Below are 26702 nucleotides of genomic sequence, written 5' to 3' on the forward strand. Positions count from 1 at the left end.
TTTGTCCGGATCACTAACAAGCCGCTGCTTCTGAAGTGATGAAACCAACACGAGGGGAGGAACAAGATCGCTGACCTTTATTAATAATGATGCTGTTAAAGCTACTTCAACACACAGGTTCACACTTCAGTCTTTTTTTAACTATTAAATCACAAACGCTGAGCCTAAAACAACCTTCAGCTGGGAAAAATATTACACATATTATACATCACAAAGTACTCTTGGTGCAGTAGTTTGTCTCTCTTGCCTCAGAGCATGAAGGTCTGTGCTTCAGGTCTGAACTGGACTGACTTTCTGTCTGGAGTTTGCACGTTCCCCCTGTGTTTGTGTGGGTTTTATACAGGCACGGTATCCGACCACAGTTCAATCACATGTGTTTGTGGTGTAGGGATTTACTACCTCATATGGATCACTATTTATGTTTTGGTTGGCTATCGATAATGATTAATAATTATCAAAGATAGTTATTAATAATGTTGTTGAAATTTAATCTGATCTGTATCAGATACCTCGGAGCACCACCTGTCTTAACAGGAAATGATAGCATATTCAGTTATATCAGTCTCATAAGATATACTAAACAGTTAATCAGGAATTTGAATTAATAGTTAAATTAATTACAATTACCAGAATTAACAGTAAAGCTTGAAGGATTTTGGAGTTCTTGACACAGAAGAGGTCGACATTTCATTCACCTTTGTGCACATTAATAAAACAGCAAGTATGATTCCAAAAATTATATTGATTAACAATGAAAACAAATAAAACACAGATTCTAACTACCTATATACAGCTGGGTGTGTGTAGGTGCATGTGTGTGTGTGACGAGGAAAAAGAGAGAGAGAGTTGGAGGGAGTGTGTGTGTGTGAGACGTGTGATGGAACTACAAAACAAGATGGCGGATCACAAGAAACTACATTCCAAATGGAGGTTATCAGAGAGCAGGAAGTCTGTCCTGTGTCTCGGCCATGTGCTGATAGCAATGGAACAATAAAAGCTAGCCGCAGCATCTGCTTCCTGTGTGTCTCTGCTAAAGGACCATTTCTAGAATGAGTTTATGTGAATGCGATTTGTCTTGTAAAACGTCAGGAGTCGTCAGATGGTGTTCGGTTACTGTGTGATGTTGTCTTTGATGTGATATGTGTAGGATTGTGAGTTAACAAGTTAGTAAAGCAGATTAGCATGCAGACCCTGTGTCTGTGGCAGAGCTAACGTTGGTTTACAAGTTGATAACAGTGCCTAATATCATTATCAACAGAACGCGATCACTGTAACAGAATCAACACATCTTCATGAAAGTTAAACAGTTCTATGCATAGCATCAAGTTTAACTAATCTCAAGTAATGCCCAGTTGTTACCACTTCCTTGAAGGAGTTCAGTTGTTGTCCTGCTGGAGGGAAGCTGGTGTCTTCTCCTGTAGTTAGCACCTCCTGCTAACTGTGGTTTGCTGGTTCTGCAGGCTGAGGAGAAGAAGATGGAGTTGATGTTTCAGGAGTCCTTCTTTACAGCTCCTGGTTGTCCCTTTGTTCAGACTGAGGAGCTGGTCGCTCAGGTCTGTGATGGTTTTCCTGCTTGTTCAGGAAAAACACAAAGAAGTTCTGTGAGGCGTCTTTTCCCTGGTCCCGTCCTGGAGGAACCGGGTGGTTTCCCTGGAGAGCAGACTGTGGGCGCTGGTCTCCGGTCCTGGGAAGGTCTGACCCTCGTGGTTGGGTCAGCAGAAGAGTTGAGGAGTGAAGGCCTCTGGTTGCCGGCCTCTCGTGTTAGCTGTGTGCTAACACTGGATGAGCTGCTCTCCAGCAACCCACCTCCTTGGAGTTTGCTTTGCAAGAGAGCGCGAGGCTGGCTGAAAGCCTTTTGTGCCACGTGTGAATTCAGAGGTGTCAAAGCCTGAGAGCTTCAACCAATCAGTGACTGGCTGATTGCATGGGGGAAGAGTCTTGTGAGCAGAAAGGGGGGGGGGGGGGGGGGGGGGGGGGGGAGGTCCTGCGGAAGCCCTCCACCCCCACTGGGTGTGATGGTCAATCACATTCCTGGGTCAGAATTCATGTCATGACTGTGTCTCATGACAAATAAATATTGTCTCTCCCCAGAAATGAACAAACTTTCTGTGGTCCTGTGGCATCCCAACAGTGGGCTAAAATTGTCCATAGGTGAGAATGTGACCAGTTAGAAAATGGACTTGTTTCATGTGGACATTTGTTCAAAGATCTTTGTATTGCCGAGAGAAATGCAGTGATTATGTTCAGGAGCGCATCGTTCAAGTTTGAAGGGAAAATGAAAAACTACAAGTCACCATAATAGGATTTAGGATTAAACACATAATTGGGCCACAATATAATTTTTAAGTTAATAGAACAACAAAAAAAGATATTGAAATCCAAATTCAACAAGACGTGATTAAATAATGTATGTGTTGGTGTTAATTGTGTAAATTATTGTCACAATAATGTACACAATAACATAGCACTAGAACGTGAGATTTACTAAAAATAATCAGGCGAGACAACCAAGTGTTGTCTGTTACACGATTTGGCCACATGGTGGTGGTGTTGTACCTCTAACAGAAATTACAGCACTCAGCTGGTCAGATGTCCTGAACATCTGACCAGGACATCTGACCTGTATAATATATAAAAAAATATATAATGACAAAAATCTGGGTTAATATTTGCTGTATACTTGTTTATTTAATTATCTGTGTCTTAATTCATGGTGGGAATATTTTTATGTTTAGTTTTTCTATTCAGATTTACCTGTTTACGTGTAACTTCTCTCTCTCTCTCTCTCTCTCTCTCTCTCTCCCTCTCTCTTAGTATCTGTGAAGCACTTTGAATTTCACCAGCCTGCATGAAAGTTGATAAATCACGTTTGATTAGTTTATTAATGTGTGTGTGTGTGAGATGAGGATGATGATGATGATGAAGGGGGGTTGGGGCTCTGTCTCCATGGTAACAGATTAAATTCAGAGATATCCCGGTTGCGTTTCTAAACTACAAATCCAACGGGCGAAAACATTTCTATTCTATATTTCAAGATTTATTAACATAACTCGTTATACATAGCAACTTTTATTTTTTTATTTTAGTTATTTATAACTCTTCATTCCATCGGAGGAGGAGGAGGAGGAAGAGGAGGAGGAGTTGTCGGTGGGACTGACGGCAGATGCCTTTGCAGCAGAGGACCATTGGGGGTGTGTGTGCGCGCGCGTGTGTCTGTGTGTGTGTGCGTGTGTGCATGTGAGAGTGTGTGCGGAGTGTTGCGGGACAAACTGCGGATCTCTCCCAGCGGCGACTTTGCGACGGATTTCATGAGTTTTGGAGCAGAAACGACCTGAATCACACCGCGGGGACTGAAATCTCTGGACGGGACGACTCGTGCACATGTGAATCTCGCCTGGACAGGGATGTAATCCTGCTGCCTCTCTCTGATCCACACAGCTCGGATGTCCTGTGCAGAATAACACACACACACACACACACACACACACAGACACCTTGGAGAGCATGGAAAGTGGAGTGTTTCTGGCCTGTCTGGATCAGTTCATGCTGAGTCCACTCGTCACTTGGGTAAGCGATGCACAGGAGACACATTTAATCTGAAAATGAGCCTCAGCTTTCACATCCTCCTTCTCATTTAGGTGAGGACGTTTGTCCCAGGTGATGGGGGCGTCCACATGGATTTCTCTGAATTGCTGGACGGAGTCTTTTTGAATGACATCATGACTCAAATGTAAGTCACTTTATGCCTGTTTGCTTCTGTTTCCAATTGAGGACCAGCCAGTGTCCAAATGGATGTGTAGCCTCAAGTGTTGAAGAAGCTGCTCCAGACTTCTGTCATTATGATGAATCGTGAAATTTACTGTAAAACGTGTGTATATGTAATGTCAACCGTGGGACAAGATGTGTGTCCTGAAGCAGCTTCTGATAAAGTCTCAAACGTCTGCTAACATTCTCATCCAGCCTGTAACAGTCCCGGCTTTGTCAGCCTGCAGTAATAAAGGGGGGCTTTGTAGTCTGCAGAACACTTTAAATGGCACTTCCTCATTTCTTACAGGTCCTGGTTTCTTTAAGATGCTATAATTAACACAACTGTTACAGATAGACGTCCAGTCTTTACTTGAGGGGCAGTGGTTTGAAGCAGAAGAGCAAACAAAAGGGCCAGAAAACATGAAGAGCATCATAAATACTGTCAAATGCTACTTAAGAGATTATGATTGGGTCGCCTTATGCCATGTGGGGGGTTACTGTCATCCTAAACAAACACTTCGCGATGTTGCGTGTATGTTTCAACCTCGTCTCGGAATATTGCGACGCTCCGGACACTGATGGCGAAGTCCGGACTAAAAGTTGCTAAAAGTGCGGAAGAAGTGACGACCCAGAGCACCGGAGGATGAAGCCGTCTCGCCAGCCCGAGTCCACGGTGTCCATTCATCCCACTTACCCCCCCCCCCCCCCCCCCCGAGTCACAATAACCAGCTCCAAACCTCAAAACAAAGCAGCGCCGGAGGGAGGGGACGAGGCGGGATAATCTCCCGGATTGGGAGACCCTCTGGGATTAGGGCCTGGTGTTTAGTGCCACGGGGACACAGATGGGCCCGGCGTGCAGGGGGAGACGGAACAGGCCGGGACAGACCAGCATCAAGCACCTCAAACTCAGACGTGTGTCTTTGCCATCCGGGAAAGTGTCAGGGCTCTTTTTCTCCGGGGTGTTGAATGCACCCAATATGTTAGCTTGTCAGCAGTTCTCGCGCGTGTCCGGGTTTTCGCCCCCGTCTTGGTGAGTCGACTTTGCTTTTCAGAGCTGCACGGCCCAACAGATAAAAGTGTAGCAGTGCAATCCTTCACGACAGCCCAAGAATCCAGCTCAGGCCTTTCTTCAGAGTGAAAAGCTGAGTGCCGCCAACATTTGGCTCAGAACGTCTCCGCTTTGCAAGGGAAAAGATCTCACCCAGGCTGAAGTCAGGAATGAATAGAAAACTCCGCGGATGTTTTCATGTTGTTCCTCCGGCTTCTGCCAAAGAAGCAGAAATGGCCATTTAAAACCCCCCCCCTTTTTTTTACCGTTTCTTGTACAGAAATCCTTCAGCTGCACCTCAGAGTGCGAACAAAGTGAGCCGAGATCCGAGTCAGAGGATCCACAACTTAAACTTTCTCATCCAGCAAATCAAGACGTATTATCTGGTGAGTCTGAAATGCCCCCCCACCCCCCCCACCCCCACTGTTTTTCTCTCAAATGCTGTGTGTGTGTTTTAAAGCTTTCGATCTGCAGGTTTGAGTTTGAATCCCTGTGGTAGCAGGAACGACATCCCGTGTAAAATCTCGCCAGATATATTCTGCAAAGTGTCCTGACCTGCTGCGGTGACCCTGGAACATCCAAAAAAAACGAATACACGCGGTTGCAATCTGTGTCAACATCACATTATTAACATTTATTTGGGATTTTCCGTCTCTAATTCAGCTCCAAATCGGTTTGCGGCTGCGCTCACGTTGGATCACTGGTACGAGGTGAACTAGTTCTTCCTGAGATTCGTGGCCTAAATATCCGCCGTGTCAACATGTGTGTAATCAGCGCAGGAGCGGGGTTAGAGCTGCAGCGGCGCCACGGGAGCTTTGGACTGATTCACAGACAGACACACGCCACGGATGCAGCCGTCTTTGATTTTGAAAAAGGACGGAGTCATTTTAGATTTCACGTACAGTTTGTACTCGCGTTGTGTGGACCGGCGCAGTGAATGAGCTCATACCACAGCAGCAGTGTGTCGACTGATGTGGATTTGCTGGATTCAAACACTTTAATTACTTTTTAAATCGACTGCAGAAACTGTAAAGATCAGTTACTTTTAATCTGTCTGAGAAAAATGATGGCTCCGTATGCTTTTAACCTTATATAGGAAATATTTCTTGAAATGCTGCTTTTAATTTTTTGCTTCTTTTTATTTTTAAGTCTGTGAGAATACTTGACCACTCTGCTAGTAACAAAAAACCAACCGGGGAACTGGTTTTACTTTAGATCAAACATTATAAACGTATCACATTTTTACACAATCAAAAGAATGAGTGACAAAAGCAATACTCTCATTTCTGTGATTTATTTTTGTGTACTATTATGTTGGGTTTTTTTTTAGTCCTTACAATTGACACCATCGCTGCTACTTTTATTTCTAAACCATATGCTGCGACGAAATACATCATTAAACTGTTAAATTTGAATGTTTGTCGTCAATAAGTGTGTCCATTGATGGAGTAATAGAGTTCAACTAGTCGCGTTAAATTACCTGTAGAAGTGTGTGCGTGGAGGATTTGTAGTACTTTCGCCAGTAATACTTCGATTAAAAGGTACTTTCATTTATCCTCAGCAATGATTTTCAGATTTATTGTACAATAGATTTCATTTCAGTCGCAGATTCACCTCAGATGGCGTGGGGAACTTGTAAACTCCCCACAGAACTACACACTCAGACCTGAGGCTGCTCACTTTCACCACCACATCACCCATTGTAATCCCAGTGTTATACGTGTACTGGATAACATGAAAAGGAGTAGTTCTTTTATATCTGGTGCTATTTATTTATTTCACGCTGTCCTTGATAATAATATGAATACATGAAAAATAAACTACAGTCAGGATGATTTGCCCTTTCAGGATCACCAAAGTCTGTATGAAACTGTAGGAATGCTTCCAGCAGATGTTCAAATATTACATTTTCCTTTGATGAAGTTGTCTACTGAGATAAAAATAAAACCAGGGGAGCATCAATTCCAGCTCCAGAGTCAGTATTTCTTTGATGGAGATTGATTTAATCAAGTCTGAAAAGAACTTCAACAAACAAACTGTATTTCTTCAAAGCAGGCGACAATGTTGAGTGAAGGTTTGGAATGAGGAACACAAGTCCCACAAGTCCTCTCTTTGCAAAGCACATCAACATCCGCCCTTCCAAATAGGTGAAGTCAGACACTGGTAGTCTAAAACGAGGCAGCGCCGCACAGTTTTGGAGGATTTCTCCCTTCCACCGGGGAAACTGGCTCCGTCAGCCGCCCTTTCAGAGCCCCCGTCCATTTGTTGGCCGTGTTTCTATACGTCCGTCGAAGCAGGTGCTATGTGCCGTCCATACATACGCCTTCGAGCCATTCAAACCCTTTGGCTGGACTCCAAGAAGTGTTTCATTCTGTATCTCTTTTCGTTTTTCTTTTTTTTTTTTTTTCCCCCCTCCTCTTCCCATCTCGTCTTTTTTTCCCTTTCCCTTTACTTGTGTTACAGGATAATCTGAGACAATTGGTCATGACTCCTTTGCCAAATGTGTTGCTGCTTGGCAGGACGCCGTACTGTGGTGAGCTTTTCCAAAACAACTTTGAGTGCTCTTCATCTCAAGTTAGCATGCGGGGAAGAAAAAAAGAATGATGCTCATGAAAAACAGACTCAATCCTTGTCAACATAAAAACACGTCTAATCTGCAGCGATGCCACACTGCCCTTGTTATTGCAAAACACTGAAGAGTCTCCCAAGTCAATGTGGGAGCGTTTAGTCCTAGAAGTGGCACCTAAAGCTGCAGTAGTTTCAGTATTTCCTCTCTGTTCTAATTCAATTGCACACTATCAGGCTGATAACCACACTGGCTTTTGATGGCACTGCTCTGGCAAGCCGTGACCCATATCCACCCTTTGCTGGATGGCTACCATGCCAACAGACCTCGCTGAAGTTTGATCTGTTTTTAATTCCCCGCAGAGCAAAGTCTGGATGAAATGAAGACACTTCTGCTGTTACTGTTGGGATGTGCAGTCCAGGTAACTTCTGACACCTGATTCACGTGCACACAACAGTCTATAGAACTACATCTGGTTAAATTTGCATGTATCTTTCTATGTTTGCAGTGTGAGAAGAAAGAAGAATACATCGAGAGAATCCAGACACTGGACTTTGACACAAAAGCTGCGATTGCCGCACACATTCAGGAGGTATTTGACCTCATGCGCTGTGAACGGCAGCGGCAAGTCAAAGTAAATCCATACTTGTTTTGGTTATGTTGAGTCATTGTTTCTCCACGTCCATCAGCTGACCCACAGTCAGGAGAACGTGCTGGACCTCCAGTGGCTGGAGTCCAGTGAGGTGCATCCAGATGAGGTGGAGGCAGTGGCCAGGAACATGGCCGCGCACCTCCGACACCTGCTGGACCAGAGAGACACTCATCTGGAGGTACAGATCAGACAAGATTAAAAAAAAACAACCTTATTTTGTAATGTATCTAACCTGCTGTATTTCCCTCTGTGTGCAGACTATAGCAGAGCTGATGCTGGAAAAGGAAGGCGTCGGCAGCTTGCTCAGCAGCCCCTCTAGTCCACAGCCAGCCAGCTACTCTCCCAGCATGCAGCAGCAGCAGCAGCAGCAGGTCGGGACACAGCAACACTTGGCAGTGGAGCTGGCTGACTCCAAAGCAAAAATCAGAAGACTTAGACAAGAGCTGTAAGTATATGCAGAAAACATGAGCAAGAAGGCATGAATGCTTCCCGGGAAAAAAAGTTACAGTGACTTTCAGGACTCTCAAGGTCACTGTACTTAATCGAAATGTTAAAAGACAGTTTAAGACAAAAAAAACCCACACATAGTAACATTAATAATTGATAGAAAAAATCTAAATACTTCTATCTCCAAAATCTATACAAAGACTAAATGTATTAAAAGTCTATATCAGCAGTATTTACACATTTCATGGCATTGACTGTGGTAAATCACAGAAGATGTACAAACATTACACAATTAAGTGTTTATTATATATTGTATGTGCTAAAAGACAAGTTTTAAGAAGGGATTTAAAAGCGTTGAGAGATTTCATGAATAAAATCTTATACTAAACAAATGAATGCATGACATACTTTTATTGGTATACCAATTAAATGCAAACTGCCTGAGATTAAAATATGCACATTTATTTATCCACGTCACTGGGTGACGTGGATAAATCCCAGCTGAGAAACTACAAGGGTGAATTTTGGACAGACAACCACACAAAGTCACACATTATTGTCATGTTAGTGTCACGTATCCTAATTTGGATGGTGGAAGAAATCTGGATTACCCGAAATCTGAGTTACAGTTCTTCCCAGTGTGAAGCCACAGGATTAAACCTGGAGAACAGAAATGAAGTGGTTGGTTCGGTTTAAGTTCTTGATATGTTCATTAATGTATTTATCCTTTCTGTAACTATGCCAAAAAAAAAAAAGAAACATCCCAATCTCTTTTTCAAAGAAGACCTGACGGAAAGGACTCAATCCACTTTTATAATTCATCTGCTTTACTTTAATTTTTAACGAAAAATTGTTGATATTATTGTGTGGTGAAAACAGAACACCATCTTCTGACTGAAGTGACTTTCTCTTTCTTAAATGCAATGTATTAGAACATGGTATTTATTCTGCTTCTTCGAACTGAAATATGGCAAATAGTTAGGAGATTTAGACGGGAGAACAGAAAGTTTTTTCATGACAGACTTCAGATAATGATTTATTTATTTTTTTTACAGTCAATGATTATCAGTAAAACGTTGTAAGGTTTCTATTCATGCTGGCGTTTGGTGACGAGATGGCTCTTCCCCCTCTGGAGCTGCCAGTAGAGAGTGAATGAGAAGCAGAGCGAGCCAGCGAGGGGATAGTACAGGATCAGAGATGCCCCGGGGAGTTTGGCCCATATTACTGCCTGCTTGGCAGGTCCCATGGCCGGGCACCACCAATGACCCACATTGCATGTATTTTTGCAAATACCACACACACACTCGCACACTCACTTACACACACACTAACTGTGGTCTGATTGAGGTCTCTGCTCCTTCTCCTCAAGTTATCAAACACAATATTGCATGAAACCAAAAAGCAGATCTTGATTCTACACTTTTGAATAGTTCAGACCTTTCTGCAACTTTTAGCAACGCGAGCGATGAGGGCGTGCATTAACTGTTGAACTGTGGTAACACTAATCTCGTCTCTCTCCAGAGAGGAGAAGAGCGAGCAGATGCTGGATTGCAGACATGAGCTGGAGAACATGCAGGCGGAGCTGAAGAGGATCCAGCACGAGGTTCGAACTCAGACAAGACAAAGCAAAAAGCGATGGTCACGGTCACCTCTTGACCTCGCTGCAGCTCACACAGGTTCATAGACGGTGCACTTCTGCTGTACAGCCAACAAAAAACCTCCAACTGGGACACACAACTAAAGCTCTGGTGGATTTGTGTAAACAGGGGATCTCAGGTCGTAAAGCGTGTTTAAGCCTTGTCGCGTTGACGGCTGCATGAATTAGCATGATGCATCGCTGTCCAGTAACCTACTGTGTGTTAGAGTTGGAGTTTTGCTTGGTGAAAATAGAACGTTACTGAAAATTAGTACTGTTGTGGATTTACTTTTGATTCGGAAAGATAACTTCCTTTGTCTCTTTGATTTAGGATGTTTTAATAATGTGCATTTAGCACTATTCTTGATGAACAAATGAAACACACTCAGTGAAAATGTAGTAATAGCAGACCTGCACAGTCTGGCTCTGCAGCGGCCTCGTGCACCTCAACCACTCACTGACTAAATCATATTGTGGATTTATCAAAGCATTTTTGGATTTAATTGCCTTCAAAGTTTTTAAAGAAAATTGAGCTGTATTTAAAACAATGTACACGTTCACCAACTGCACAAACCTCCAGAGTTCACAAATTAGGTGGGAAGTCTTGAAGATTCCCAGTTAAAGATTGCAGATCTGGACTTTACTTAAGTGGCCCCTGTCTGCACTTTCACCAGAACTCCCAGCTACTCGTGGACGCCCGCGCAGCTCGTACTTATCGCGATGAGCTGGACGCCTTGAGAGAGAGGGCCATCAAGGCAGACAAGCTGGAAAGTGAAGTGGGACGCTACCGGGAGCAGCTGCACAAGATGGAGGTCTACAAGGCCAAAGTGGAGGTGGATGCACTTTAGATATTTCTTCAGAGACTTTACTTTTAGATACACTTCTTATGCATGTTGATGAATATTGAAGTAATACTGTGTTGATATGATTACCAAACAATAGAAATGAATTTGTATTCACTAGTAGCATAATTAATTATAGCTTCATTCAATGTCAATTGTGAAAGATGAAGATAAATACAGATGAAACAAATAAAATGTTTTGTTTTGTTTTTTCATGTGTTTTGTGCCTCAGGAACTGAAGGAAGATAACAGGGTACTTCAAGAGACCAAAGAGGTGTTGGAGGATCAGCTGGAAGGCTGGAGGGGCCGATCAGATAAAGTCCACCAGCTGGAGAAACACAGTCTGCTGCTGAAAGCTCAAGTTCATGATCTGGAGCAGGTCAGACCTGCACAGAAGTTCTCAAGTGCCTCTTTAATTTGAATAAACACAGTGGTGCAATGTGTAGGGTTTTCATGTTTGCGGTGATTTTTCTGTTTCAGGAGAGGGAGGCAGACAGGAGGCGCAGAGAAGAGCTGCAGGAGGAGAATCTGAGCTTGTGTTTGGCCCAGAGGAGGAGCATGGAGGAGTCCCAACATCTGGGCTGGGAGTTAGAGCAGCTCGCCAAAACCTCGGAAACCTCACAGGGTAGGAGCCGTACTAATGAGTGTAAGGAGGGCAGATAAAACAGAAGACGTTTTGAAATGTAAATTGATGCATGCGCGATTGCTGCCGTCTCCTTGATAGTCTATCTACTTGAAAGAGCCACAGAGTGGTGTTATAAAAATAGCCTCTCTTATAATGCTGCGTTCACACATCCAGGAAAGTCATCCTGTTTGATGCAGCTCTCTGGGTCAAGATTGTGCTGAGCAACATAATGCTGCGTTTACACACAGGCCCAGTGCGTTACAAATATAAACGTTCAGATGTGTTGCATCACATTAAAGATGTTAGGAATGTGCCCACGAATGATGGAAAAAGAATATTTGTATCACATCGTGCCTGTAGAAATGCTGAATGTTAAAGTTTTTATCAAAAAAACGTGTTTAATTTACATTTCGACCATCCCTGGACTGAAAGTTCAATGTGATTCTGTTTCTGCCTGAAGGCCAACAGACTCTGAGTGAGGAGGTCAGCGAGAGGACGCGGAGTCGGCTGCTGAAGCTGGAGAGGGAGAACCAAAGCCTCCTCAGGACCGTAGAGATGCTCAGAACCGCTTCTCTGAACAACAACACACAGACCAAACACAGCCACCAGGTGGTGCGTAGCACCAACCACTGCACCTCAACAGACGAGTCCCTGCTGTTGCGGACCTCTTGCTCAGATTTGGATGAGTTGCCCCCCGTTGGTACGGCAACACAGCAGATGCTGAACGGAGATTTAAACTGCAACCGGCAGCTCCTCGCAGACGAGCTGGACGGAGTCCGGAGTGAGATCCTCCTCACGGACAGTCCAGACCTTCACATCCAGGAGAAAGGACAGCTGGAGGAGGGACGCAGCGGAGATCGTTTCAAAGAGATGATATCAGATCTGGAGGTCTTGGAAAACAATCACAATCGGCTTCACTGTTTTGTTGAGTCGCGTGATCACTCCCCCAGCTCTCAGAACAGCAGTCCTGGCCGCGGCAGCATCTTCACAGGTCTGCCAGCGCGGCCGTCTTATGCCAGCAAACACACACAGCGACTTGAGGCCAAGTGCAGAGCCCTGGACACAGTAAACCAGCACCTACAGACCTCCCTTGACAACACTGGTAGGTTCTGAGCACCAAAGTAAAATGTCAACACAGAGTGCTGCCATGAGCTAGTTATTCACATCAGCTGTTTGCGTCCAGAGCGAAAGGTTCACCGTCTGGAGGCCGAGGTTCAGGAGCTGGAAGCGGAGAACCAAAGTCTGCAGGCCACCTTGGAGGAACTTCGGATCTCTGCGAGACGTCTGGAGCAGCTGGAGATGGAGAAGCAGAGCCTGGAGCATGAAACCACCACCCTGGAGAGAGATAAGAGGCAGCTGGAGAAGGAGAACCGACGACTCCGCCAGCAGGTGGGTCGGCTTGTTCGGATGTCAACGGTATTGCATGCGGAAGACTCGCGTTTCCTTCCGACGAAAAGACCACTGTTCCACTTCGCTGTGGTTTCCTCCGTTTCAGGCAGAAATCCAAGAGGCCAACCTCGACAGCAGCAACGTCTGCATGGCCAGCTTGGAGCGGGAGATGCGGTTTCTCATGAAGGAGGCGGAGGGGTTGAGAGAAACTGCTGAGAGGGTCAAAGGCCTGGAGAGAGACAACAGAGAGCTCACCAAGCAAGCTGCTATCGATCAGAGGACTCTGGCGACCCTCAGAGAGGTGAGGAGCGACTGAAGGAATAATGTGAATGATGTGAGTAGTGGCAATATCAGTTTGTGGCATGAACATGGATGAAACCCCTGAAAGGGCATTAGTCTAAGACTTTACACTTGGAAAAAAAGGCACCGTCACCGCCTTGTAGCTAGTTTCTATGTATTCGGTGTAACTGGGGTATTTCATCCATCTTCAGGAGCTGGTGAGTGAGAAGCTAAAGACCCAGCAGAGAGACAATGAACTGGAGAGGCTGGTTCATGAACTGGAGATGAAGGTCCTGGATCAGGAGAATACACAGCAGACTGAGGAAGAGATGGCAGATAACAGGTTACGCGCATTTTGTTTTTATATTTCTCGCTCCACACTTTAATCATCGAACCATTTCAGTTTAATCTTTTTATTCTTTTCTTTCTTTTTGTCAGCAGTAGGTTCAGGATACTTGAATCAGAGCTGGAGTCATCCCTTAAAAAGTCTCTGCAGATTAAAGATGAGAAGATATTCGCTCTGGAAGTGCGTCTTCAGGAATCCTCCTCTCTGAACCAGCAGCTTCGCCAGGAGCTGAAGACTGTACGTCACGTCACGTAGTCCAGCTCGGCGTGTATGTTGTTTTCCACAAACACAAGTGTTTGACTCATCTTTATAACGCACAGGTCAAAGTCAACTATGAGGCTCTGCAGCAAAGGCAGGAGGAGGAGTGGACAACGTCGGGCTCCACCCCGCCTGTAGAGACCGGCAAGGCCATGAGCGAATGGCTGCGAGAAAGCCAAGAGGCGACCAAGGAACTGCTGAAGCTCAAAGATCGCCTCATCCAAGTGGAGAGAAACGTAAGAGGCCCATTGATACACATCAGGACAGTTCAAATGCAGCACATACAGGTACATTTTGAAAACAATCCCACTAACCTGTCGTGTCCTTGCAAATGTGCTTGCAAAAGGGATTTTGATGGAATCTATTCATCCTTCCATCTTTTATACCACTTCATCAAACGTATGGGTTGAACATGTTGTCACTGAGAGAAGTCACAACATGTTCAACCCTGGGTTTCAATTCAAATAAATGTTATTTATGGCACCAAATACAACAGTAACTTCAAGGCACTTTTACAGAGAAAAACCCAGTAATTCTACACGAGCAAGCAGAATAGCCGGTGGAGAGGAACCAGAGTGATTGAAACAAGGAGAACTCTGCACAGAAAGTCTCCCAATGGACTTAAACTGGGATATTTTCACTGTTAGGCAGGAGTAGAAAACAGCACTGTTCTACCCAACAGAAGAACAAGTGTTCTGATCATATAATAGAAATTGGTCTATAAGGAACAACAGCTGGATGTTATAGCCTCTATTCCCCTCTTCCCTCCTCTCCTGCCCCCTCTCCTCCTCTCTTCTGCAGAATGCGACACTGGAGGCAGAGCGTCAGGCGATGCAGATCCATCTGAAGCAGCTGGAGAGTCAGTGTGACAGCCAGCAGGCGCAGGTCCTGGCTCTGCAGAGGCAGGCCGCCTCGCTGCAGGAGAACAACACAGCCCTGCAGACACACAACGCCAACCTTCAGGTGCCGTCACAGTACCACACCGACCTCGACAAAACCTGTAAACCACACACACAGACGTCTCATGCTGCTCCGTCTCTGTGGCCTCCCGCTCCAGGTGGAAAAGTCCACGCTGAATTCCCAGAGTGCCTCGCTCATGGCCCAGAATGCTCAGCTGCAGCAGCAGCAGTCTGGGACCGAGGGCGAGCGGGACAGCGCCGTGCGTGAGCGTGAGGACGTGCGGGGCGCCCACGAGCAGCTGCTACGGGACCACGGGCGGCTGGCGGTTCTACACGAACGACAAGCCATGGAGTACGAGGCCCTGATGGGCAAACACGGCTGTTTGAAGAACGCCCACCGCACGCTGGAGCTGGAGCATCGCACACTGCAGGACAGGTGAGCGACAGGTCAGAGGAAGAAACAACAAGGAAAGACACAGAGGTGAAACTGATCCCTTGATGCCATATCTAGATACAACGGCGTGCTGCAAAAGCGGGACAAGCTGGAGGACCTGGAGAAAGCCCTGAAGGAGGAGCAGATGAGGATGGCTCTGGAGAAAGAGCAGCACCGCACGGCCGCTGCCGAGTGTGGCCGGCTCCGCGACGAGAAGGACTGGTGAGAAAACAGAAGTGTCCACTGGATCACATGCTGTGTGACGAGCTTCGACGAGGAGCATTTTATAAAAAGATAAGGGGCTGTACGTGTGCTCAGGCTGAACCAGACCTACCGCCAGCTTCTCAATGACAACGAGGCGCTGACCGCAGATCACAAGCAGCTCAAGAGCCAGCTGAACGAGGCCAAGCTGGAGCACACCTGGCTGGAGGCCGACTTCTCCAAACTCAAAAAGGACTTCCAGCAGCTGGACATCGCCTCCACGAAGCTCGGCAACCAGTGTGAGGTATGAACGCTTTGCTTTTACTATGAGAACGTCACACTCTTTTGATTTACTTTATCGATGCTTTTAGACTAGATTTACCTATTTAATCTACGTGTGTGTGTGTGTGTGTGTGTGTGTGTGTGTGTGTGTGTGTGTGTGTGTGACGTTTAGCTGCTGGGCCAGTTGAAAGGAAACCTGGAGGAAGAAAACCGCCACCTGCTCACCCAGATCGAGACCTTGATGATGCAGAACAGGACTTTATTGGAGCAGACGATGGAAAGTAAAGATCTGTTTCACGTTGAAGAGCGGCAGTACATGTAAGCGCATCACGCCACCATAACGACGCTTCAAATACGATTTCATCATTTATTTTTTTTCACAAGATCCATCATAGCTGGTTGTCCAGTTTGGATCTTTTGTCTTCTAATGTGTCTGCTTTTGTCTGTTTAGTGACAAACTTAATGATTTGAGGAGGCAGAAGGAGAAGCTGGAGGAAAAGATAATGGATCAGTACAAGTTTTATGAGCCCTCGCCTCCTCGCAGGTGAGTCGATGCTCGTGACTCGACTCTACTTCTTCCTCTGAAAGCTGCTCACGGTTCACCTGCTACTCACTTTCTTCATGGCAGTTTTTCACTTCAGCTCGCAGTGCGATTTGTTTTATTTACACAATTTATCACCATTAAATTCAACTGTGTGTTTTGGGGATTTGAAGTTTCAACATGAGTAATTTTTTACCAAAATAATCTATGCTTCGGAAAACACATTTCAATGATGTTATTTATTTTGAGGATATAGAAAGACAGGAGAAATCTAGTATTTACATGTTGGCATGACATCCTCCTTGTCAGAGAAGTCCCAATAATTATGTTTTAATGTATGATAGAGCTACTATTCATTTATGAATAAGCATACGTAACTGCTCACATACTTCAGTTAAGCAGATATAGAGATTGCTGTGAAAATTACTTTGTGAAAAGAAATAGAACAGAAACAGGAAATATGTAAATATTAACCATTTTTGATGTCACTTGGTTACTTCCTGCCGTTTCAGAGTTGACAATTATTTACAATTCGCTGCTTTTTTTCCCTCTGTAACTCTGAAATGTCCTCACAGAGTTTAAACAAGGAACGAGACAGATTTTGATCATGCAAGTAAAATGTGATTTGAAACAATAAATGCTCATCTGAAGTCCACATATCTGATTAATCCACTAAATACGTTAGCAAAGTACAGATACTTTGAGTTTTTTAGCTAACAAGTTATTCATTGTCTGAAATAAATTGTTTACAATATCATACAGCGTGTGGTTATTATACATGTACATAAGTTGTAAGCAATAATAAATACTGATGGGGTATTTTGTTAGTATTTTTCGCTTTCATCTCACACCGAGAAGCGTCAAATGGATGCTAACTATATTTCTCTAGTATTTGGTTATTTGAGAGATTATCCTCAGCTTAAACCCAAGAAATGACTGATTGATTGTAAAACTGAAGCTCCTGCCTCACGTCTCACCAGCCTCCCCCTTCTTGCATGTCATTTCGTTTGAATATCTGCTCCTCCACAGACGTGGGAACTGGATTACGCTGAAGCTGAAAAAGCTGATGAAATCCAACAGCCGTGAGCACGGGCCTGAACGCCCACCCACCCCCACGCACTCGGGCGCCGCGGAGGAACCTCGCCTCCTCTGTCACGACGGCGGCTCCTCCGTCGGCTCGGACGGCTCCAGGGGCTCGGCCTCCGCCGCGGCAGGTGACGCCGTCTCACCGCGGCGTAACCGCAGTGAGTATGTCTTCGTCACGTTCACCCGATTGCCGTCGTCGTCGGAGCCAGGGCACGCAGGTCATCCAGGAGAGTGTGTGTGTGAGGTTCAGCTGAAAGTCAGTGTCCAGGGAGGCAGACCCGTCATCACCGCAGTGTCTTCAGCACTTCAAGGAGAATCAGCCAAAATCTGACAAACTGCCCTTTATATCTTTCAAAGATTTGATTAAAGATGTGTTTTAACACCGTTTCCAGTTGCATGATTGGTGAAGTGTCGCACACAGTCTGTCCACAAACCTTTAAATTATTTCATTGAAGGAATTAACATCAGTGAAAAATGTTTTTGGTTTTTTTGAGACTTTAGTAAATCAGACATTACAGCGTGAGGATAAATTCAGTGTGTTCAGACTCGTCAAATCCAGATTGTCATTCCTTGTTTTGCATGAAGTGTTTGAAGTTTCCTCGACCATCCTCAGTATGTCTTCCTGTTGTCTTTATCTTGTCTTTCTGTGTTTGTTTATGCCTCCCATCTCCCTTGGCCCTCTTCCCTCCCCTGCCTTTTCCCGTTCCTCCCTCTCTCTCACCCCCCCCCCCACCCCGTTCTCCTTCCGCGTGGTCTGACTCCCTCCATGTTAAAAAGCCCCTCTGAAAATGTTTCCCCGTATGAGGAACAGGCTGAAGGACAGAGACAAAGTCAAGTCCCTCTTCCGTCGTTCCATGTGTAAGAAAGCCTGTGGCCCGGTGTCTGCTCTCGCCTTGACTTGTGCTTTTGCGCCTTTCTACAACAATGCAAGCATCACGCTGCTTTTAACGGGGTTGATTGTTGTCAGCAAGGTGTCTCAACTGCAGTTGCTGCTCAGCGGCAGGTCAATTCATGCCAGCCTCATTTCACCATTAACTTACAGTCAGTTATCACAAATTTGAGCATCTGCGTCACTAATTTCTTTTTTTACAAAATTGGTCTATTAAACGAATTCATCTATTGCTACATGAGACACAATACTGACGCAAAACAAGTTTACTCTTTATAATCCGAGTAATGTAATAGAAAAGAGTGTTATAGAATAGAGCTGCACAAACTATCCCAAATTTGTGAAGTTTTCATCCACTGTACATTCATCCTGTACAACATAATGTTTTATTATAGGATAGAAACATGGTTAGCCTTGATTATTTTACAAAAAAACTGTGAATAATAAATAATAACTCTTTGATTGTAAGGACAGTGTGGTCCAGTCACAGCTGGCAAGAATAAGCTGAAACTTTGGAGCTTGTATCACAAATCATATAGTCGCATTATCATGGAGCCTTAGTATAGAATAGTGTTCATTTTCATTGTTTGAACAGCAAGATATTAATATTGCGGCTTACTGCTGGCAGCGCAGGTTTATGGAATCGTATATACATGTGGTATTGGGGATTGTTACTTCTCTGGGGCAAAGGGGGAAGAAGCTGTTTGTAGTCAGTTTGTTCCGTTACCTATTTTTCTCAGAAAACTACAGAATTAGAACATAATATAATATTTTATCTGAGGCCATATCTGTTTCCACCTTGTCCACTATGGGAGAAAGGGATCATAATCTCCATGACCATCTCACCTGCCCATCCCTTTCCCTCATCCACTGCCCACTTCTCCCATCCCTTCATCCAACAATGTAGCTTTGAGCAGCTTATCCTTTCCCTCGGCCCCATTTGAGGCGAACCGATGGGCTAATAGCTCAGAACAGCTGGAAGGATCAGAGGCCGATGTGGACACGGGCAGGAATGGCCCACTGACCTCATCTCTTACCACCTCCATCTTGTCTATCCGCCACCATCAACATCATCCCACCACTCTGCCATCTGGCCACCTCAACACCACCACTGACACCACTGCAGATCCATCTGAGCTCTGGGTGACAGGTACAGGCAATAACATCCAATAACATCAACAATTAGAACAATTCTGGCAGTTTCAGGTGCTTTTCTCATGTAGACTTAGAAGCTAAAAGTGTTCAAATGTTGTAAATCACGAGTGACTTCTCATTGTATGTCCTATAGACAAAGACTCGAACGATAGCCTGGTGCCGTCCGGATTTGAAGACAATGACGAGCTGCAGAATCACGGTAAAACCTTCTGGATTCAGAGGATTCAGCAAGCGTAGTCGTACAGATGTATAACCAGCTCAGGAATTAGAGTAAATCCATCAAACTGCAATCATGACCTTGTTTCATTTTAATCTCCTTCCTGTTCACCAAAGACAACAACTGTTTTAGGATCGCTTGACTCTGCTGGCCCCTGTTGGCCATTAAGAGTATCGTATTGCTAACGGATGTTTTCAAGATGGAAGATTTTCTTTTTTCTGTGTTTATTCAATAATGAATCGTATGTTTTCTTTTCCAGGGCTAAACGGCGTCCAGAGTCGAGCCCAAAGCGAGAGCAGCGGCGAGTTCAGCCTGAGTCTTGAGAATGAACCGTGGTCGAATGGCAGCAGCCCAGTGCAGCATCCCCCATCCCGCCGCTCCTCCTCGTCCTACCCGCCCCCCAGCGATACCTCCACCCCACAACACAACACAAAGCAGGCACAGAAGGAGAAAGCCTCGACCATGCCTGCTCATAATAATCACAATTCAGATGTCCAGTCCACGACCAAACAGAAAGATCCCGTGTCCCAGGAGTTTTGGTTTACGAGGAACACGAGAAGCATCCGGAGGGGGTCGAGGCCAAAAGTGACGCGTCGCTCATCAGATTCCGCCGGGACGGGCAAAATGAACCCGGAGCTGAATGAGACGAATTCAAAACTGAGCACTTGTAAAGCTGAAACTGCCCGTGCCGCCGCGTACTCGCCAATCACGGTCCTCTATGTGCAAGGGAAGTCCTCGTCGATGTCAGGCTGCCTCAACTGCTTCTCCACACCTCTGGAGAAAGAGTGTCGACTCAGGGGCTTCAAATCCCCCAAAAGTTTGCCCCGTGCCAGCAGTGTGATCTCCACAGCAGAGGGCTCATCCCGACGCTCCAGTGTCAGCAGCGACTGCAAGGTGGCGGTCCAAAAAGACCCACTTCCTGTCCAGGTCTCAGAGGACAAAGAAAACCCGGATGAAAAGAATCAGCAACCGGAGGCAGACATGAAGAAAAGTGAGCCCGAGCTCATTCCTCCTGTCAAACCTCCAAGAGATCCAGCTGTTGTTGTTCCCGCCGACCGCCCCAAATCTCCTGCGCAGGAGTCGCTGTTTGGCTCCTCGTTCAGTTTCAACTCTGTCTTCTCAAACACAATCTTCAGTGATTCTGTCATCACTGCCACAGCCAATCTGGATGTGCTTGATGCCAGCCAGAGCTATCTCTGTCCAGATTTAGATGGAAACTTTCCCCTCGAGACACCAGAATCCATTGGAAACACTCCACAGACTCATCTCGGTGTTGGGAACGAGCAGAGTGAGGATGACGAACAAGAAAGGAACAAGACGCTTGCGATTGCTTAAAAGAAGACTTGGTTTTGTCCAGTCCGCAGCGTGTGAGGGCCGTGTCATCATCATTCTGATTCAATAACAGGCAAACTAAAGACCAAATTAAACGGATCACAAATCCATCACAGGGTAAACAGAGAAAAATGGTGACAAAGAGGCAGTTTAAGGTTCCCAGCTGACCTACCGAGCATGTCTTTAGATTGTATGATGAAACTGGGCTGTGTCACCTTAAGTGGAATCGGGCAAAACAGAAATATAAAGGCTGCCAGGCCAGCTTTCATCACAGCAACTCAAGCGCAGACTTTAAGTCTTTGCGTCTATTCATTTGTCTTCTTTAACCATTGAACCACCTCGAAAAGGTCCCAAAGAAATCACACGCACATTCACATTTACAGATTATTTTAAATTACCACGTTACTCCACAGAGGCTCAGTGAGAACATATAAACGTCACAGAGAAAAGCTTTGTTTTGAGGCAGATTTCAGCCAGAAGCATTCATGCTGCGAGGTCATTGTGCCGACAAGAATCAGTCACAACATAAATACGACGGCTGCCATGTTCATGACACTCACCGGAGCACAGGTGAATGTGCACATTTAAAAGGTGAGCTCGTTTTAAACAATATTCTATTGCACACTGATTTAAACCTTGAACCTGAACCCAGCAATTCTAAGTATCGTCTTCACATGATTTAGTCGTAAGTGTATTCAGGTGCTTCCTTTTATAAGGAGTCAAGTCAGTGCAATTTGTGTGTATGCTCTTCGTGGCACAACAGATTCAAACCATGGTTTTAATTTAATTCAGTTATATTTGTATAGCACCGAATATAACAGTTATTTCTGGGCATGTTTACAGAGTACCCAACAATTCCACATGAGCAAGTATAAGACAAGAAACCTGCAGAACCAGGCTCACAGGTGGTGGATTCCTGCTGATCCTGTTCCCCACACTCAAGGTTGAAACTTATATCCACTTATATCCTTATTGTTCATGCAAAATTCCCAAAATGTCATTTTGAACAATAAAAATTGAAGACTTATCTTTGCCTATAAATAATTAGACTGTGTTTGTGTGTCTGACGTGTTTACTTTTTTCTGTGCCACCTTGACAATCCTGTGATGTGTGTATTTGTTAAAATAGTATTTAACTATCGTCTTTATTTATATCATTCTGTCACTTACACAAAACATTTAAGTTATTACTCTCTTTGTCCATAGGTGGGAATATATGTACATTTTTGTAAAGCGGTGAACCTGAATGCTATTTTTTTCCTGAAATAAAAACAAACCTGTGTGAAATGTGTATTTTTATTTATTTTTTAATTCTCATCATCCTTTTATAACGGAGCGGCTCGTGCCCGCCCTCCCATGCGCCCATTGGCTGAGCGGGCCAGTCACGTGGGGGGAGATGCGGAAATGGACCATTTTGAGTGAAAAACAAAACATCGTGGGTGGAGTGGGATCAGTCAGATCGAGTCGGATCGAGTCTCAGCGTTACAGACCCGCCGGAGTGGATCGACTCGGTCAGATCGAACGTGACGAACCCGCTGGAGTGGCTTCGTAAGCTCTGCTTTGGCACGATGCTGTGCGCCGCCGCCGCGGAGAGGAACAAGGAGCCGATCCTGGCGGTACTCCGGGACACCGTGAACCCGGGCAGACCCCTGCATGCCCTGGAGATCTCCTCCGGGACCGGGCAGCACGTCACCCACTTCGCCCAGGCCCTGCGGAACGTCATGTGGCAGCCGTCCGAGTACGACCGCCAGTCGCTGGCCAGGTAAACGCACTCATTCCGTCTTATATAACCTGTCCAGGTGTGATCCAGACCCATCGCTCATTTCCCTTATGAAACAGGTGCAATAAATGCTTTGTCCTGTTGATCTAACGTTGTCACTATTTCCCTTCGTCATCCTGAAAATGGCACGAGGAAAATGTGTCGTTTACAGGATGGTACAGCTTTTTTTTTTTTTTTTTTTTATATAAGTGTGTCTGATTATTTCGACATAAAACACTGTAAAGGTGGTCCCATCTGGACCAGCATCCCACCGTCAGTCCTCTAAACTCGGCGTCACTCGGCGCCTCGCTTGTGCTGATCGGCTGGCCGCGTTTTGCTGGAGAGCTCCTGCAACAACAATCGTGTCTTTTGTTTCTATTCTCAGTATAGAAGCGTACAGAGCTCACTACCAGCTCCACAATGTGATGCCCGCCATCCACCTGGATGCTTCTCTGCCCCACCAGTACTGGGGGGGGATCCAGCCAGAGAGCCTCGACCTGGTGCTCAACATCAACATGATTCACATCTCTCCTTTCGCATGTACAGAGGTAGGACTGCTGCTGTTTTGTTTTTGAGTTGTTGTTTTTTTTTACATGCAGGCCTGCTCGGGTTGGTTTTATATAACCCAAGAGCTAAAGGTCCTGACTGAAACTGAATTAGCAGCTGGTAAAGTGGGCTACTTAAGAGAAACCTTTTATAAGGCAATCACGAAATGTGTACAAAAGAATGAATATTTTAACCTCAAGGTGCTGAATCACGAGACACTTTAAAATCTTTATATAGACACACCATTACACTTCGGTTACATAATCTATTCATTTGGGAAAACTGGTATAAACCTGACCAGAATCACACATATTGGCTCATGGGCTTCTGTCCATCCATCCATCATACTGCTCTATCCTGTTTAAAATCGCAGGGCGCCAGATTCAATCCCAGCTCACTATGGGTGAAGATGACTGGATATAGCATGAGTTTATCACAGGACACACACACACACAGAAAGGCCTGGATTCAAACCCACAACTTTATCACCAAGATCATCAATCTAAAGACTGTTGTTGATTATTGTAAAATTCTACAAAAACAACGCTAATCTTAATCACCCAACTCTTTTTTTTTCTCCTTTATCGTAATATCCTCCTCAATGTCCCACTGTTGGTTTTGAATAAAAACCAAAACAGATGGAGACATTTTTAAATGTGTTTACCTGCAAGAAGAAGAAGAAGAAGAAAAAAAAGACTAAAGCAGTGGTTCAAAGTGTGGCTCGGGCCTCAAAAAGGTGGCGCCAGAGAGCAGGATTTAGATTTGCTTGGAATTTTCTGAGAAAAAAATTACTGATTTAAAAAAAAAAAGAAGTAAGTGAACAATAAAACTGGTAATTGTTTTCATAAAACACACAAATTAGATTTGCTTTGCTCATCATGAAGAGAGATTAAAATTATAAGAAGCTTTAGTGCAAATGCATATTAAGACCTATATTATGCTTTTCAATTAGATTAAGTTAAATTGCCTGGAGACTCCCAACAGCCGTTAAAAATTACAGTATATCTCATAATGTGCATACGGGGTAGACGGTAGGCTTTAATCTCTGCAGGGGGGCTAATCCCAGACGTGGAAAAACTCCTGGGTTAAAGTCACAAACCTAAAACATGCAGATTATGTGAGATTACATGATCCACTGTGACAAAAGAGGCAACTGAAATGACAAAGTCTGCAGAAACGAAACACGCACGGAGTATAATCCAAAGTTTTTAAAAGACAAAATTATGACCAACAGACCAATTCATTATTATTTTTATCCACACATTAATTATGTGTTGACTAAAGATGGAAGGAAATCAGATAATGGAGCAGAAGGTTAAAAAAAAAAGTCTGAACATCTTCACGTTTTTGTACACTAAATATGGAGTACATTTAATCATATAGCAAAATAAGAAATGTTACACGTTCACTTGTTATAAATACAAACTTTCGCTTGCAGCAGATTCTAATCTGTCAACATGTCAGCAATCGAAGCGTACGGCTTGTTTTAAGGCAGATGGTGTGTGGTTGAACTTACATATTTTGGTCCATTCTGCTAATGAACTGCCTTAAAAAAAAAAATTCATCACACCCTGTTTATGATTATTACAAAATATATGATATTCATAATTTGACATCTATGTACTTTTGTGTGTCTAGTGTTTTTAATTTAAATATTCCGGGGGTGTTAAACATAAAGCCTTCAACAAGCTCCAATCCGGTCAAACCACCACGTTTTAGATAGGAAGGTGATCATGGCACTATTTTTCCAGTCCGGCCCGCTACAGGTGAAATCAGGTTGAACCTAAACTAAGACATGTTTCACACACCTGCACTATTTTACTGTTCAGACAATTTCCGAGACGTGACAACAGGATGTTTTTCTCCCTCCGTCTATTTTACGCAAGAAGAAAGGAGAAGACGAATCCCAGGAATGAGTCGGCACAGGCAGAATAAGAAAAAAAAAATCACAAACGAGCACATCTGCTCTCATATTACTTCATCCATGGGATTATTTTCCCTTTCAATTTTGACCCAGTTTAGCTTTCACCGAAACGTCAACTTGTGCCCATCTTTAGGTTACGTAAAGGGGAAATAATGCAGTTTGTATGCATCTGCCGGAGTTACACTGCAGGCCTTTAGATTAATAACTGCTGAGATAATGACTGGAAGCACCGCCCTATCACAGTGTCTGCCTCAGGTTATTCCAGCTATATATAAAAACAAAAAAAAAGAGAGAGACCCGAGTCGCTCCTTCTGCCACTCAGCCCCCCCCCCCCCCATGCTTTCACCCTGAAGACGTTGCCGTTTTCTTGCAGGGTTTATTCAAAGGAGCCGGAGCCGTGCTGAAGCCACAAGGTCTTCTGTTGACATACGGGGTGAGCGACAGTAAAACATTCCAGCAGTATCAACACACAAATCACGTGCCGCTCTGAAGCCTAACATGCCGTTGTGTCGCTCCTCTCAGCCGTACGCGGTGAACGGCCAGATCGCTCCTCAGAGTAACATCGAGTTCGACTACAGTCTTCGGCAGAGGTACCGGGCCTTGGGTTTTATTACGACACGTCTCCCCTGTGAAACCAAGTGTTCCCGTTTCATCTAAACCATTTGATGTTTATCTTCCAGGAATCCGGAATGGGGTCTCAGGGATATCTCGCTCCTCCACACTTTGGCACAAAGAAACGGTCTATACCTGGAGAAAATGGTACGCGGTTTGACTTTCTCGCCGTCACACGTCCCAAGGAAAAACATCGTTGGGTTTGCTTTGTTTGTTTTTCTTCATCTTCGCAAAATATTGTGTTTTCTAGGTGGACATGCCTGCAAACAACAAATGCCTTCTGTTCAGAAAGGAGAGTCTGGTGTGACGTGTGACTTCACGTCTCTTTTCTGGACCCGGAGGAGTCGAAGCGCCTTAACTAACACTTGACGCTCAGATACGTTGCCAAATTTTCCAGACCTGTTAAATGAATTGTGTTCTCTCCATATTGTATTCCGCCCATCCGTTTGACACACACTAATCTATGGCACAATATAATCTTCTGTATTGCACATTTGAGTAAATATAATTAAAGCTCGCAGATAAGTTGCCTATGTGCTATATGTACCTGACGGGACCCTATTCATTTTTCTATTTTTTAGCTGCAAAGACTAACTTCGACGAAGTGCTTTTAGAGGAAGTACACAATACATTAGATTGAAAAACGTACATGAAACAGAACAATTCCTATGTATATATATCAAATAAAGCCAAAACAAGTAAAATCAGGGGTAAAAAATAGACAAATGTTTTGTTTGCATCACAAGCTAGCAATTTTGGAAATGTGAAAAGTTCAAACTATTCTTTCTTTAAACGTGCACGATACATGTAATAAGTATTCATATTTAAACTTCTTGATAAAAATGGGCTCACGAGGAGAGGAGGGGAGTACAATCGTGTTGGAATGAACACTTCCTGTGATGCTTATAACTTAATGAACATGTGATTTTCATCTTGTTGTGTTTTGATCTTAAGAGGAATTAAATTGTTTCCTTCTCAGCTCTGGCGTCTGT

General features: G+C 44.5%; 2 protein-coding genes across 2 annotated transcripts; both read left to right on the plus strand.

The window, feature by feature from the left end:
* Positions 1 to 3504: 3504 nt before the first annotated feature.
* LOC308144978 (girdin-like) lies at positions 3505 to 20873 on the plus strand (the record flags this gene model as incomplete). The annotated part of the gene is made up of 29 exons (XM_080516282.1): positions 3505 to 3567; positions 3639 to 3730; positions 5076 to 5181; positions 7259 to 7328; positions 7724 to 7782; positions 7870 to 7953; positions 8051 to 8191; positions 8271 to 8458; positions 9982 to 10063; positions 10771 to 10929; positions 11171 to 11317; positions 11419 to 11563; positions 12024 to 12665; positions 12747 to 12952; positions 13059 to 13253; positions 13444 to 13574; positions 13673 to 13814; positions 13898 to 14071; positions 14637 to 14798; positions 14893 to 15170; positions 15246 to 15389; positions 15486 to 15672; positions 15823 to 15968; positions 16102 to 16194; positions 17221 to 17435; positions 18055 to 18135; positions 19074 to 19316; positions 19455 to 19520; positions 19798 to 20873. The coding sequence occupies 29 exons, from the start codon at positions 3505 to 3507 to the stop codon at positions 20871 to 20873; spliced, it is 5517 nt and encodes a 1838-aa protein (XP_080372408.1).
* Positions 20874 to 22274: 1401 nt separating this feature from the next.
* Positions 22275 to 26688, plus strand: mettl26 (methyltransferase like 26). Its single transcript, XM_080520450.1, has 6 exons — positions 22275 to 22631; positions 23014 to 23176; positions 25472 to 25531; positions 25621 to 25688; positions 25779 to 25857; positions 25961 to 26688. The coding sequence occupies exons 1-6, from the start codon at positions 22438 to 22440 to the stop codon at positions 26015 to 26017; spliced, it is 621 nt and encodes a 206-aa protein (XP_080376576.1). The 5' UTR covers positions 22275 to 22437; the 3' UTR covers positions 26018 to 26688.
* The last annotated feature ends 14 nt before the right edge of the window (positions 26689 to 26702 follow it).

Source organism: Blennius ocellaris (assembly GCF_963422515.1).
Source record: "Blennius ocellaris genome assembly, chromosome: 3".
Classification (NCBI taxonomy): Eukaryota; Metazoa; Chordata; class Actinopteri; order Blenniiformes; family Blenniidae; genus Blennius; species Blennius ocellaris.